The sequence below is a fragment of the Panonychus citri genome, unplaced genomic scaffold (genome assembly GCF_014898815.1).
Source record: "Panonychus citri isolate SS breed McGregor unplaced genomic scaffold, ASM1489881v1 Contig00095, whole genome shotgun sequence".
NCBI classification, from domain to species: Eukaryota; Metazoa; Arthropoda; class Arachnida; order Trombidiformes; family Tetranychidae; genus Panonychus; species Panonychus citri.
In genome coordinates this window covers 1,513,842-1,528,775 of record NW_026515500.1, presented here as the reverse complement: position 1 = coordinate 1,528,775, position 14,934 = coordinate 1,513,842, and the positions used below count along the sequence as shown (strand labels likewise).

General features: G+C 32.8%; 1 protein-coding gene across 3 annotated transcripts; it reads left to right on the top strand.

Annotated features, from left to right (window-relative positions):
* Positions 1–1,361: 1,361 nt before the first annotated feature.
* Positions 1,362–13,744, top strand: LOC128388027 (talin-1-like). 3 transcript variants are annotated; one of them, XM_053347367.1, is made up of 5 exons: positions 1,362–2,267; positions 5,137–5,379; positions 6,834–9,415; positions 10,824–11,474; positions 11,843–13,744. In XM_053347367.1, exons 2-5 carry the CDS (start codon positions 5,253–5,255, stop codon positions 12,503–12,505), a joined length of 4,023 nt encoding a protein of 1,340 aa, XP_053203342.1. In that variant the 5' UTR covers positions 1,362–2,267; positions 5,137–5,252; the 3' UTR covers positions 12,506–13,744. The 3 variants fall into 3 exon arrangements, with proteins under 3 accessions (XP_053203342.1, XP_053203343.1, XP_053203344.1); XM_053347368.1 differs by lacking the exon at positions 1,362–2,267 and adding an exon at positions 4,703–4,808; XM_053347369.1 differs by lacking the exon at positions 1,362–2,267 and adding an exon at positions 4,851–5,055.
* Positions 13,745–14,934: the final 1,190 nt, after the last annotated feature.

The window sequence follows — 14,934 nt, the reverse complement described above, 5'->3', positions numbered from 1 at the left end:
TTAGGATCAAGTTGTTCTCTTCTTGTTGAGTGTTATGTGTATCCTCTTACTTTCTATGTTCTCTCTCTCTCTCTCTCTCTCTCTCTCTCTCTCTCTCTCTCTCTCTCTGGATGTTATTCCTCTGATTTATGGAGTTTCACTCGAATCAAATAAGCTAAAAGTCCCGAGAAGATGAGGAAAAAGATGAAATGGAAGAGAAGTAAAAGAATAAAAAGAGAGAAATTTTCTCTTCGCCAAATTAAATAGAAAAGAAATTGATGCAAAAATGGATTCGTTTTCTTTTCCATTATCTTGGTCACTTTTGAATTCTATTCCTTTAATCTTATTTTAATGTAACTTTCTATCTCCTGGACAGTTGAATGATTGAGGAGAATTGACAGAAAAAGTACCAGAACTTTTTCTTATCTCACCCAATTGATGAATGAACTTTTTCTTTAGATATGAATTTTTTCTCTCCTTCTTTCCAAATCATCTTTTTGTTTTGGATCTTTTTTTATCTTCTATCTCTGTTCCTTATTCACGCTAAGAATTTGTCATGAAGAAATAGATAATGATGAAAAGAACAGAAATTAATGATTAGCTCTGAGTTTCAAATGTGATGGTGTGATAATGTTCGTAAAGAAAAGATGATAAATGCTCTACTTCTCATCAAGAGATAATCTACACATGAAAAGTTCAATAGATATGAATAGAGAACAAGTTTTTACTTCTCACAATTTTCAGAGAAGGTGAAAGATTTACAATACGATATCTTCATTGACTCAGGAAGAAAATGGCAACACTGAGATTGCTCTCAACAAGAATTCTAAGATGAAGATAATAAGGTGTGTCCTCGGTGGAAGATAGGAAGCTAAATGAACTCAGAAAACCGAAAAGAAAGAGAAAAAGAGAGCAAAAAGGTGGCTAATTTTTTCTCCTTTAATGTTACAGGGAAGGAGATTCTCGGAATTTCCTTGGAACTTATTTATCTTCCGATTCTCTTTCAACTCCACCTTTTTCTATCTTCTTCTAGTAGAAATAATGGAGAAAGAGATAAGAAGATAAGGTAAGGGAGTGGAAGAACAGGGAATGATATGGAAGAGAACTCACAATGAGAAAAACCTTAGGAGTGTAAGAGAGCAAGAAAGAGAGAGAATGATGATGATAAGAAGGAGGTGGCGGAAGAATTACCTCTTCTTGGAAGAACAGCCAATCGAAAATGATTCTCTATTCTTTATCCATAGAAATTCTGACTTGCGCGATTCTTTTTATCGAATATTCAACATTTTCTCATGGAAGAGAAAGATATTCCAAAGGGAAAAGTTCGATTCAAGTTTATATTACAACCTTAGTTCGAAGTGGGAGATCACTTGAAATTCTACTATTGTCAACCTCGAATCTTTTTTCTTTTCCTCTTTTTCTTTCGTTTTCCATTTTTCCTTAGAATCATTCGACTCCCTCACCATCACTCTTTCCACCCAATTCTCTTCTTCTATAAACTGAAGTGTTGTGATTTCTAAAAACTCTTTTTGTGTACTCATCTTCGAACTACAAGTTAATCTAGTACATTCCAAGTTCGAAATCCAAAATCATCCAATTCTTTGCCTATAAACTTTTTCTCTTTGTGTTTCAATTATCATTTTAATATAAAGTTCTCAAGTTTTCTCACTGAACAGTTCAAATGAAATTAAATCAACCAACCAAATTATTTGTTCTTGTGAATCAATAAACAGAATTTATAAACTCGAACTCGATGTCACTCAACTATCTTCCCGCTCGAACGTAAGCATTTTACAAACTTTCTCTCTCTCTCTCTCTTCCTTGTCATCATGATGATGATTAAATCCAAAGTGATGATTCCCGAAAAACGTTGTGCCCCTAGAAGGATGAATTCTCCTTGAAGAAGAAATTCCAATGTTAATTGTTATTAGAATAAACGAAAAACAATAACTGAACATATTAAGAGAAGAAGATGTTAGATGAGAGAGTTGATTCCGCTTACAATACAATCGAATGGTATCAATTTAAAACCGGAAAGACAACGTTTCCAGCACCCACTCAGTTGAAGGTAAATCTTCACCTTGACTGGCCTCCGATTTAACAGCAGAAAGAAAGAAAAACACCCAAACGAAATAAACGTAAATCAAGAGCCGAAAAATAAAAAAATTATCAGCATTTTGAGAATTGACTAAGTTGGAAGATGAACAATTAACTCTATGGACTAAGGAGAAGAAGGAAAAATGTCACAAACTCGTAATTGTCACGATTACTTTTCCACCGGAATTTAAGTAAGTTTCATTTTCTATTCAAATATTAATAAACTCCAGTAAGAGAAAAATATTGATGAAAAGATTAAGATGAAAGGATGATAATCTAAGGTCGGTTTAAGTGGTACCCCCACGCTAAATACACTCACACACATAAGTACCAACATCTCCAGCCACGCATCTTCATTCATAGAAAAAAAAATTTTCTTTCTCTTTTTTCATTCATCAGTTTTTCTCTCTCTCTCTCTCTCTCTCTCTCTCTCTGCTTACTATTTATATCCTTTTACCCATATTTGGTTAATTGTCAGTTGTAACCCTGCCTATCTGATTAAAAACGATAATGATGAAGCTCAGACTTGTTGTTGAAATGAATTCCATTAAATCAGAGTTAATCTCCATCCCTTTCATGATAATCTATTCGTTGACCACTTGTTACCTTTTCATGTAAACAATCAACGATCTACCTGTTTACCTATCATATTACCTAGAAATAAACAATCATATGGACGTAAATTTAAACCAACAATTAACAATTTACGTATTTAACTTTAGAATTAAAAGGAAAAATTGATTTTCAAACAGGAAATCAGAAAAATCGGAAGTTGATCATTTTCAAACTTTTTCGATCTCTCTCTCCCTCAAGTCTTACTCATCATCATCACAACCTGATGATGATATTGATGAGAGTACAAATAATTAGAGTAAAACATATAAATTAGATGAAAACACTTCCTACATGAAAATGAAAAAAACTCTCAACGAAACTGAAAATAGTTCTGCTCCCTAGCGGACAGAACCTCAGACATCCCCTGAAGATGAACATGTAACTGCATCGAGAGAGAGACATAAGATTATATCAACTCTTTGGTTCGCTATCAATTGTTCAATTTTGCTCAGTTTCAATGGAGATCATCAATTGAACAACATTCATTTTCATCTTTATTCACAATCATCTTTTTATCATCATTTTCCATCATCCAAGTGACTCTCCCTCTCTTTCTCTCTCTCTCTCTCTCTCTCTCTCTCTCTGCTTACTATTTATATCCTTTTACCCATATTTGGTTAATTGTCAGTTGTAACCCTGCCTATCTGATTAAAAACGATAATGATGAAGCTCAGACTTGTTGTTGAAATGAATTCCATTAAATCAGAGTTAATCTCCATCCCTTTCATGATAATCTATTCGTTGACCACTTGTTACCTTTTCATGTAAACAATCAACGATCTACCTGTTTACCTATCATATTACCTAGAAATAAACAATCATATGGACGTAAATTTAAACCAACAATTAACAATTTACGTATTTAACTTTAGAATTAAAAGGAAAAATTGATTTTCAAACAGGAAATCAGAAAAATCGGAAGTTGATCATTTTCAAACTTTTTCGATCTCTCTCTCCCTCAAGTCTTACTCATCATCATCACAACCTGATGATGATATTGATGAGAGTACAAATAATTAGAGTAAAACATATAAATTAGATGAAAACACTTCCTACATGAAAATGAAAAAAACTCTCAACGAAACTGAAAATAGTTCTGCTCCCTAGCGGACAGAACCTCAGACATCCCCTGAAGATGAACATGTAACTGCATCGAGAGAGAGACATAAGATTATATCAACTCTTTGGTTCGCTATCAATTGTTCAATTTTGCTCAGTTTCAATGGAGATCATCAATTGAACAACATTCATTTTCATCTTTATTCACAATCATCTTTTTATCATCATTTTCCATCATCCAAGTGACTCTCCCTCTCTTTCTCTCTCTCTCTTACTCCCTCTGTTGCTCTTAGAGTTAAACTTTCACTCTTCATTTCATCTTCTTGTTGACTGTGTGATCCCAACTTTTAATCATCACAAATTCTCATTGATTTTAATTATAATTCTTAAAAACAATTAGTTCTTTTTTTCTCTCTCTCTCAACAATTCAACATTCGAATGATTTAATATTTGTTGTTCTACTCAAAAGAGAAAATCTTTCATTTCAACCGCTTCAGTTTCTTCTCGTTCGCTTTTCCATATCTCTTTCTCTTCTCTGTGTTTACTGTTGTTTTCTCTCTACCACAATCTCCATTTTGTTTGCTTCTCTTTCTTTTTCTTTTTATTCTATTCTATTATCTTCCTCTGGTAATTAATCTCAACTTCTCAACAAATTCTAATTTGTGTTCATCTTTACGAGGTAAATTCATTTTCTACTTACATTTTGTTTCTCACCTGTTGACTCTCAGTGTTTGTGTCCCATTTGTGACTCAAGGATCTTTGTTTTCTATTCTCTCTCTCTCTTGTTTACTTTTCCTATTCTGTTAATTGTATTGATTTTCTTGGTGTTTTATCTCAATAATCTTTCATGTTGAAGATTCAATTTTACACCTTTACTAATGAATAACATGTTAACAACATGAACCGGTTGTTACTGGTCACTTGGTGTAAGCGGTTCATCTTGTTTCGCTTTTTCTTTTAATTCATTTTCTTTTTTCTTTTTATTCTATTCTATTATCTTCCTCTGGTAATTAATCTCAACTTCTCAACAAATTCTAATTTGTGTTCATCTTTACGAGGTAAATTCATTTTCTACTTACATTTTGTTTCTCACCTGTTGACTCTCAGTGTTTGTGTCCCATTTGTGACTCAAGGATCTTTGTTTTCTATTCTCTCTCTCTCTTGTTTACTTTTCCTATTCTGTTAATTGTATTGATTTTCTTGGTGTTTTATCTCAATAATCTTTCATGTTGAAGATTCAATTTTACACCTTTACTAATGAATAACATGTTAACAACATGAACCGGTTGTTACTGGTCACTTGGTGTAAGCGGTTCATCTTGTTTCGCTTTTTCTTTTAATTCATTTTCTTTTTTTTTCTTTTCTTCTCTTTTTATTTTTCTACAGGGTTAATCCTCTGGCCTTTCCTTTTCCCTGGTTTCTCAAGTCATATAATCAAGGGAAATACAAACTAATTATATTTATATACTTGAAAGAGAGATAGATCAATCTAATCGTTGACAATGTACGAAAATCAAGAAAACAAGAGGAAGATACGAGTTCGCATGTTAGATGGATCGGTAAAAACGGTGTTGGTTGATGATAGTCAAAATGTAGCCAATTTAATGGTCGTTATTTGTACCAAAATCGGTAAGTTTGGGATATGTTTTCTCTCTCTCTCTTTTCCTCTATATTTCTTTCAATTAGTGTACACATATTATTCTTATGATGAGGTGAAGAAAAAAATGGAAAGAAAAAATTGTAAATCTTAAAAAAAGGTCGGTTTAAAGGCTCCTACGCAGAATTACACTCACACACATGTACCAATATCTCCAGCCACGCATATTCATTCATGAAAAGTTTTCTTTCATTCCATCTCTGTCTCTTTCTTACTCTCTTTCTCTCTCTCACACACTCACTTCCATTCATTACAATTTGTTTTCTTCTTAATTTGTCTCTCTCTCTCTCTTTCTCAATCTACATCCGATTAATACCTTTTCGAAAAGGTTACTCAAGTTAAATGATAATATTTGGTTCTTTTAATCATATTTGGTATATAAATTGTGATCCAAATTAACCCTGCCTATCTGATTGTAGTAAATGATGATGATGATGATTATTAGGATGATTAGGATTAGATTAACGAAAGTAGGTTTAGATACAAATTATATTCTCACTTTGATTACTCATTAAAAGTCATGGATTAGCAATATTTTCAAAAGGTGGATTAACCAATTATTGACCATTTAGTTTGTCAATTTACTTTTAATCATGATTAACCAATATTTGTTTAGATATACACTAATTGTGTTTAATTTGAAAATTTACCTGTTCAATTATGATAACCTTTTTTTTAAAACAATCAATTTACATGGTATTTAACCTTGTTCAGAGGAAATATCGATTCTAACGGAACTTAAATCGGAAGTTCACCCTGATTCATATGAAGTTTGTCAGTTTTGGTTTTGTTTTTCTTTTGCTGGTGACTTCCGTCAAACCTTATTTATTATTATAAATGATGATGATGATGATGATGATGAGGATGAGGATTAGGATGATTACATGAAACAGAAGAAAATGATTAGTGAGTAGATGATTAAATATGAAGGATGGGTGGTTTTCGGTGGTGGTTAATATTTTGCTGGAAAAATCTATCATATTGATTTAGTTAAATTAATAGAAATTTAAAATAAATCAATTGAAAGATGACCTAAAAAAAAGTTATCATTAGTTGGTTGATCTATTAAGATGATGCTCACTGACATGTCACGTTTTTTTTTGTCAGTTAATCTTTTAATTAAGATATTGCTAAATAAATCGTTAATTATATGATTGCACTTATATTCATTCAGAAAATTTTTACAACTTTACTAAAGTTTTCAAAAATTTACTATTATTTCAAATGTAATTGGAAATCAATCATTTCTATTGAGCGTCATCGTTTGATTATCATGTTTGTTTCCCAAAATTTTAGTATCATCATGAAATTTATTGATCTCTTATTGTATTAGTTGTAATTGTTATTTAATTAGATTCTCTCCTTTTGATGATTATCTTTATATTGGTTTAATTGATTAATTGTTTTCTTCTTTTTCTTTTGATAGGAATTACGAATCATGATGAATATTCCTTGGTACGAGAATTACCTGAGGATAAAAAGTCGGCCAGTTATTCAACTGGTACATTAACGTTACGTCGAGATAAAAAAGATCGAGATAAAACAATCGATGCTAAAATGGAACAATTAAAGAAAAAATTGAAAACCGATGATGATCTTAATTGGGTTGACCATTCATTAACTTTAAGTGAACAGGGTATAGCTGAAGATGAAACTTTACTTCTTAGGCGAAAATTTTTCTTCTCCGATCAAAATATTGACCAAAGAGATCCAGTTGAACTTAATTTACTTTATGTTCAAACTCGTGATGCAATTATCGCTGGTACTCATCCGGTTGCCGTTGAGGAAGCTTGTAAATTTGCTGGTATTCAGTGTCAGATACAATTTGGTGATCATGTTGAAGGGAAACACCGAACTGGTTTCTTAGATTTAAAAGAATTTCTTCCCAAAGATTATGCCAAAATGAAGGGAATCGAGAAGAAAGTTTTCCAACAGCATATGAAACACGCTGGTCTCACCGAATTAGAATCAAAGGGAAAATATGTCCAATTAGCGCGATCATTGAAAACTTATGGGGTCACTTTTTTCCTTGTCAAAGAGAAAATGAATCGTAAAAATAAGCTTGTTCCCCGTTTACTTGGTGTAACCAAAGAATCGGTTTTACGATTAGATGAGAAGACGAAGGAAATTTTAAAAACGTGGCCATTAACTACCGTTAAACGATGGGCGGCATCACCTAACTCATTTACTCTTGATTTTGGTGATTACGCTGATTCTTATTATTCAGTTCAAACCAGTGAAGGTGAACAAATTTCCCAATTAATTGCTGGTTACATTGATATTATCTTAAAAAGGAAAAAGGCTAAAGATCATTTCGGTATTGAAGGTGATGAAGGATCAACCATGGTTGAAGATTCAGTTTCACCTTATAAAGCAACGGTACTTCAATATTCAACCCTTTCTAAAGGCGCTCAACCTGAGATGAGTAATATCGCCATGCCTGCAATCCTCCGTGCTGGAACCAATGGTTCACAGGCCATTGTAACCAATGAGATTCCATCAGCGTCTATTACTTCAGTTAAAGGTACTGCACACGTTGGTCATTCCGCTCCATCGGGAATCGGAGCTAAAGTACCTCATATTTACACTAATGGAACTCCAAGTCCACAACGAGCTCTTATTACCACAACGGAAACTTGTCGAATCACAATTGCCAGAGTTGAGAAAGATTTAGATGAACCAACCGATGGACCAAATTATCAAAGCTCAGATTCTTTATCAATACAATCGAAACGTGATCAGTTAGATGTTAAAAGATCCGCTGTTTCGTCACAATTGTCCGCCATGAATGCAGCGACAGCAAAAATTGTCACTCTCACCTCGGTTCCTGAAAATGAGATCGACGTGTCCGCTTTGGATGCTGCTCTTTCAACTATAGCCACAAATTTACCTGAAATGTCAAAAGATGTTAAACTAATCGCTTCCCTAATGGATGATGATGGTAAAGGTGATGGTCTAATTGAAGCGGCCAAAAATTTGTGTAACGCTTTCTCTGATCTACTTAAAGCAGCCGAACCTGGTACAAAAGTACCAAGACAAACTCTTCTTTCGGCTGCCAATCGAGTTGAAACTGCTTCCTATTCCGTTTTATCAACTATTAATGAGGAATATGAGGTTTACGATAAGGAGACATCGGAAATTTTACTTAGCGTTGCTGGTCGTTGTTCTCAAGCGCAAGGATCCGTTGATACAATTCTCGATGCCACTGATCGTCTTTTCAGTAACTCTTGTGATCCACCGGAAATCATTCGCCAAGCAAAAGTTTTAGCTCACGCTACGATTCAATTGATTATTGACATTAAAAGTAATGCTAGAGATCAACAAGATGGTGATATTCAACGGCGATTATTGGCCGCAGCAAAGGCTCTTGCCGAAGCATCAACCCGATTGATGAAAGCTGCCAAAAGCTGTGCCACAAATCCCGATGATTCTGAATCACAAAGTAGCCTAAGAAAAGCAGCCGAAGATCTTAGATTAGCTGCAACCACCAGTGTACTAAGTGAGAAAGTAATCAACACCCGATATCATCAAGTATCAACATCATCTTCACCTTCACCCCGATATCCAGCCAATGTTGCCTGGTCAAATGCAGTGTCCACCGTGAGCGGTATAATTGGTGATCTTGATACGACAATCATGTTTGCCACTGCGGGTACACTTAACCCTGAAAATGAGGTTGACAATTTTACAACAAATCGACAAACCATTTTAAGAGCAGCTAAAGCTCTGGTTGAGGATACAAAGTCTTTGGTACTTGGAGCAGCATCTAATCAGGAACAATTAGCCGATGCAGCTCAAAATGCTGTAACCACAATTGTCCACCTTTCTGATACAATTAAATTAGACGCTGCATCTCTTGGTTCAGCTAATTTAGAGGCTCAAGTTTTACTTTTAAATGCAATTAAAGACGTTGCCTCAGCTTTAGGTGATTTAATCCATGCAACTAAATCCGCTTCAGGTAAAGACAATGAAGATCCAGCAATGGTTCAGCTTAAAGAATCAGCAAAGGTCAGTACCGCACCTTAATTAATGCTTACGAGATTTCAAATCAATCACCTTAACAGCATTTGATTAACTTAGCTGTTAATCCAACGCAATCATTGAGCTAATTAACATACAATCAATCATAATATTATTTTTGTGTTTTCATTTCATTTTAACCATCGCCTCATATGTAAACCCAAATGACTTTGCTAAAAGTTATGATTATTTAATCATTGACACTTAACAAAATTTGCTTGATTGAATGATGAAAATGGTTTAGAGCAATTTAATTCTCAATTGATGAGAATTAAGAGAATTTAATCAATTACCTTTCCAGCAACCAGCTAGTTAAATCTTTCTCTTTAATTGCTTTATTTTGTTATTCAATTTAAATTGTTTAATTGTTACCACTTTTTGCACTTATTTGATTCCATTGCACGTAATTATTGAGTTGATCGTTTGATAATTACTAAATTACAAGTTGAAAATTAACCTGATTGTGTATTAACACACCACTTAAATCAATAGTCTTGCTGTTAACCTTTAATTGTGTTGAACAATATTACAATTAATTTAATTGTTTTAGATCATGAAAGCTTGATTTTTTTTCGTGTCTCACTCTTGTTGTTTTCCTATTGAAACAATGTTGTTAATTTTCAGGTTAACAGATTCATTCCCTTTATTATTATCAACCTCATTTACTATTTTCACATTTCCATTCAATTCCAAGGTCTATTCATCTCTTTTTTTATCTTCCTCATCTTCTCTCCACCTTTACAATTGACTCTCTCTCTCTCTCTCTCTCTCTCTCTCTCTCTCTCTCTCTCTCTCCTCCTTTATACAAATCTTCATCTCTCTCTCACGATATGTAAAACAAAAGGTTGACGATGAGGAGAAAAGTAAAGAAATGGTCTGAATATGTAACAAAAGACGATTCTCTCTCTTATCATCCATGCTTCGTTCATCATCTTTATCCTCTTCTCTGGTTATCGTCCGATCTTCTTCTTGTCTTTTTTTCTACTTATCTTCTTTATCATCTTCTCTCTCTCTCTCTTCTTCGTCTCTCTCAAATAAATCGTTTCTCAAATGTAAAATATTCATTTGGTAAGAAACTTTTGATAGTTTTCAATTGTCACCTTGAAAAAAAGATTGTTGTTGGAAAGGTAAACATATTGCTCTATGTGTTTAATTTATCAAATGACTAATTATCAGTTATTATCATCAATGTAATAATAATCGACAATTTGATAAATAATCATTCAATCTACATCCGCAATTATCATCTGAGTTTACACATCATTACAACACAAATATATTATCTTTCACACTTATTAAATTGTATGTTTAACTTTGTTTTCTCCTCTCTTTTTTTTTTGATTAACCTTTTTCTCAATTGATAATAATTATCTTTCAATTTGTTATTCCTCCATAGGTTATGATAAACAATGTAACTTCACTACTGAAAACTGTTAAAATCGTTGAAGATGAACACCAGAGAGGAACACGAGCTTTGGAATCGACAATCGAAGCCATTGGTCAAGAACTTAAAGTTCTTAACTCATCTGACCCACCAAGTAAAAAGGGTTCACCAGAGGATCTTCTTAGAGTCCATAAGCCCGTTACATTGGCCACAGCTAAAGCGGTTGCCGCTGGAAATAGTGGTAAACAGGATGATGTTATTGTCGCCGCTAATATGGGACGAAAAGCCATTTTCGATCTACTCGTAACAACCAAACAATGTGCTCACACAGCTGATTCACCCGAATTAACCCAACGTGTCCTTGATACTGGACGAAATTGTGCCCATAAATATCAGTCTCTCCTTGAATTGGTTCTCCAATGTATCCAACGGCCAAACGGTGCTTCAGGCGAAGAGAAACAAATGCTGATTGAAAAATCTCGAAACATCGCTTCATCCGTTACCGAAATTGTCTCTTGTGTCGAGGCTCTTAAGGGAACCGATTGGGTCGATCCCGATGATCCAACAGTTATCGCTGAGAACGAACTACTTGGTGCTGCTTCGTCCATTGATGCCGCTGCTAAGAAATTAGCTCAACTCCAACCTAGACGAACAAGTATAAAGGTAATTAAATGAATTTCCATTGATTAAATTGAACCTTATTAATTTTCTTTCATCCTCGTAATTGATTTAAATTGATTAATCTTATATATCTGATGGGTCGCTTTTGAGATATGTTTGATATTCTTGGTTGTAAATTATTTAACGATAATCAACCAAGAATCAGACATATGCCCAGGATCGATACCTAATTATCATCATTGATTAATTGATTGATTACCTTATTATCCCATTTACACTTGCATATACTTTTAATTTATTATCATTTGCTAATTTTTATTTCTTTTCTTTTCGTTAAATTGTTTGCATGTCACCCAAATGTTACAACAATCAATTTGGATAAATAAATTTTGTACTTCCCAATCAATCAGCTTCCTCATGAAGATCTTAATTTTGACGAGATGATTTTGGAAGCAGCCAAATCAATTACTACCGCAACCTCGGCTCTGGTTAGAGCTGCTTCAGCAGCTCAACGTGAACTGGTCACCACTGGTAAAGTTTCCCGTCGACCAATATCAACCTCAGATGATGGCCAATGGTCAGAAGGGCTAATCTCAGCAGCCCGACACGTTGCTGCTGCGACACATTCACTTGTTGAAGCGGCCAATTCTCTTGTTCAAGGTCAAGCCTCAGAAGAACGATTAATATCATCGGCTAAACAAGTTGCCTCCTCAACGGCTCAACTTTTGGTTGCATGTAAAGTAAAAGCAGATTCAGATTCCAAGTCAATGGTTCGCTTACAAGGTGCTGGTAATGCAGTTAAAAAGGCAACCGATAATCTGGTTAAATCTGCACAACAAGCAATTCAACATGATGAAGAGCAAAGTATCGTAATCAGCCAGAGACGAGTTCCAGTAATTGCTCAGGAAATTCTTGCTCGAGAAGAGATCTTAAGAAAAGAGAGAGAACTGAAAGATGCACAAGAAAAATTAACGGCAATTCGTAAAGCGAAATACACTTTAAAAAAGCACGAAGAGTACCATGAATACCATAGTGAAGCGTCTTACACTAGTTCACCTTCACCAATTAATTGATTCTAATTGATTAACAAGCGAATAACATTTACATCTTATCTCATCAAATAATCATTACCAATATACCACCACCAGTACCAATAACATCGTCATCATCATCATCTTCATCACCTTCATCATCATCAACCTCGATGTCTTCCTCCAATGTTACCATACAAACGCATATATTTTTCAAATTTGTATCCAAACAAACAAACCAATTCATTTACACAATTGACAAAGAAACGCAAACACATTCAACTGGACGATATCAATTAACTCGAGTGACAAATTGCCGCTTTGTGTGTGTTTGTTTACCGCAAGATATTATGAAAAGATTATCGAAACACAATGATTGCCTTATTTAAATTAATATGACAAAGTTATAATTACAATTAACCAGAGGGAAAAGGAAAAGGAAATGAGATGTTTAAGATGATGGAGCAATAGAGAGACATGATCAAGAAAATTGTGAACCAGGAAACAAAAAGGAACTGAATCAAAGATGAAATTTCATCTCATGAACATCACGAAGAAAAAAACTAATGTCATTCACCAATATCTCTCATCTGATCTCCTTTTAATTTGCACTCACCTGAATTTACAATTTAACAAAGTAACAATCAAAATCCATTGGAAATTTAAAAAGCTTCTGATTAAACAATCAACAAATGGAATCAAACTGAATCACTATTGGAATTGGGATGCAAAGGAAAAATCAATCAACTCTCTCACCAATTAACTAACAATGTTTTTCTCGTCAGAAGCTTTTGTATCTCATATTATCAATCAATTAGTTAATTGATGAGCTTTCATCGAGTCAATTAAGTTTTACAAACAAATCACTCTCACTCTCTCAGTCTTAATCTCCCACCCTCAATATCATTATTATCCTATTGAATTATCATCATCACTCATTGTTTTGCAATTTCTTTGTCATAATTAGTAGATTCCCTTAATTATAATCAATCTAATCCGTTGATTAAGCATGTATCCTAATAAGAAATGAAAGCAACAATATCAATTATTTTTTACAATTAATTGTTAATCATTCAACTGTTTTAGCAAAAAAAAAAACAAATCGCATACACTTTAATACATATTAATCAAATTAAGCATTTAATTTAGTTGATCAACAAGCAAGAGATTCAATGTATATCATTTAATTAATTTTACTCTTTTGTCAATTTAATTTAAAACCAAAATCAATAATCAAAAACACTCGATGACAATTAATTAATTATATAATTTAATGAACAATTAATTTGAAAAACTTTTTTCTTTGTTGTTGTTAATTTTCAATGAATGAAAAACAAAACAAAAACAAATTGAAACAATCAAACCAAATCACTAATAGTTAAATATATCATTTTGATTTACAATTATCATACAATTGTCTTGATTGTTACAGACAATTAATATCAGTATCATCCCTTAATCCAATTACACCTTTAAACAATCAATTATTAATTGTTGTTGTGATTAACTTTCCTGGTTATCCCATTAATTGTTGTCTCATCCTGAATGGTGAATAATTAACAATCAATATCTAAGTTTAACATTTTCCTAATCAGCAACAATTAGATGAACTAATCTGTTAATTAATCTTAATCATCTTTAATTATCATTGGCATTCCTTTGCCTAATCATAAATCAATAATAGCCTTTTTGTTAATCATTATCATTCTGATCATAATCATTTACCTTTAATCAATTATGTCAATTATTACAATTAAACAAATTGTTCCCAAATTAATCCCCTTAACCTTTACAACTGATTACACCTTTTTAATTGTAATTAATTTATATCATTACCGTAATCATAAATATCATTATCATCATTATCATGATTAACTTAATCATTTCAACTGTCTTGATGCTAATATATCAATTATAATCATCTAAACTAATTGTGACAGTTAATTTGTCAAAATTAATTAATTGTTGTCAATGTTATCAAGACAAAACTTTTAACTTTTTTTTGTCCACAATCACGATTAACTAATTAATCCCAACAATTAACTCCATTGATCATTCCCGTTAATAACAATTGATGATTTTCTGATCATATTGATTTTGATTAAGAAGAAGACAAAAAAAATCAAATAACAATTAACTGATTGTCAATCAAATTGTAAAACTAGTAAACAAAAACAAAACAAGAAGCAATTGAATTGTTTGATTAAATTGTTAATCCAATTGCTGGTAACAATTAATCAATCACAATTACTTCAACTGAATGCCCTGTGCTTCCGGCCAAACAATTAATAAACTAACGTAATAAATTAAATCAAATTAACCAATTGTATAAGCGCAATCTGATTGATTTAAATACAACAATTAACTATGTAAATTAGTGAAAAATGTAAATGTTTTTTTTTAATTGTTACCATTAAGATATCAAGAAAAATAAAACCCTTTTAATTTTCAATCAATAATAATTAATAACT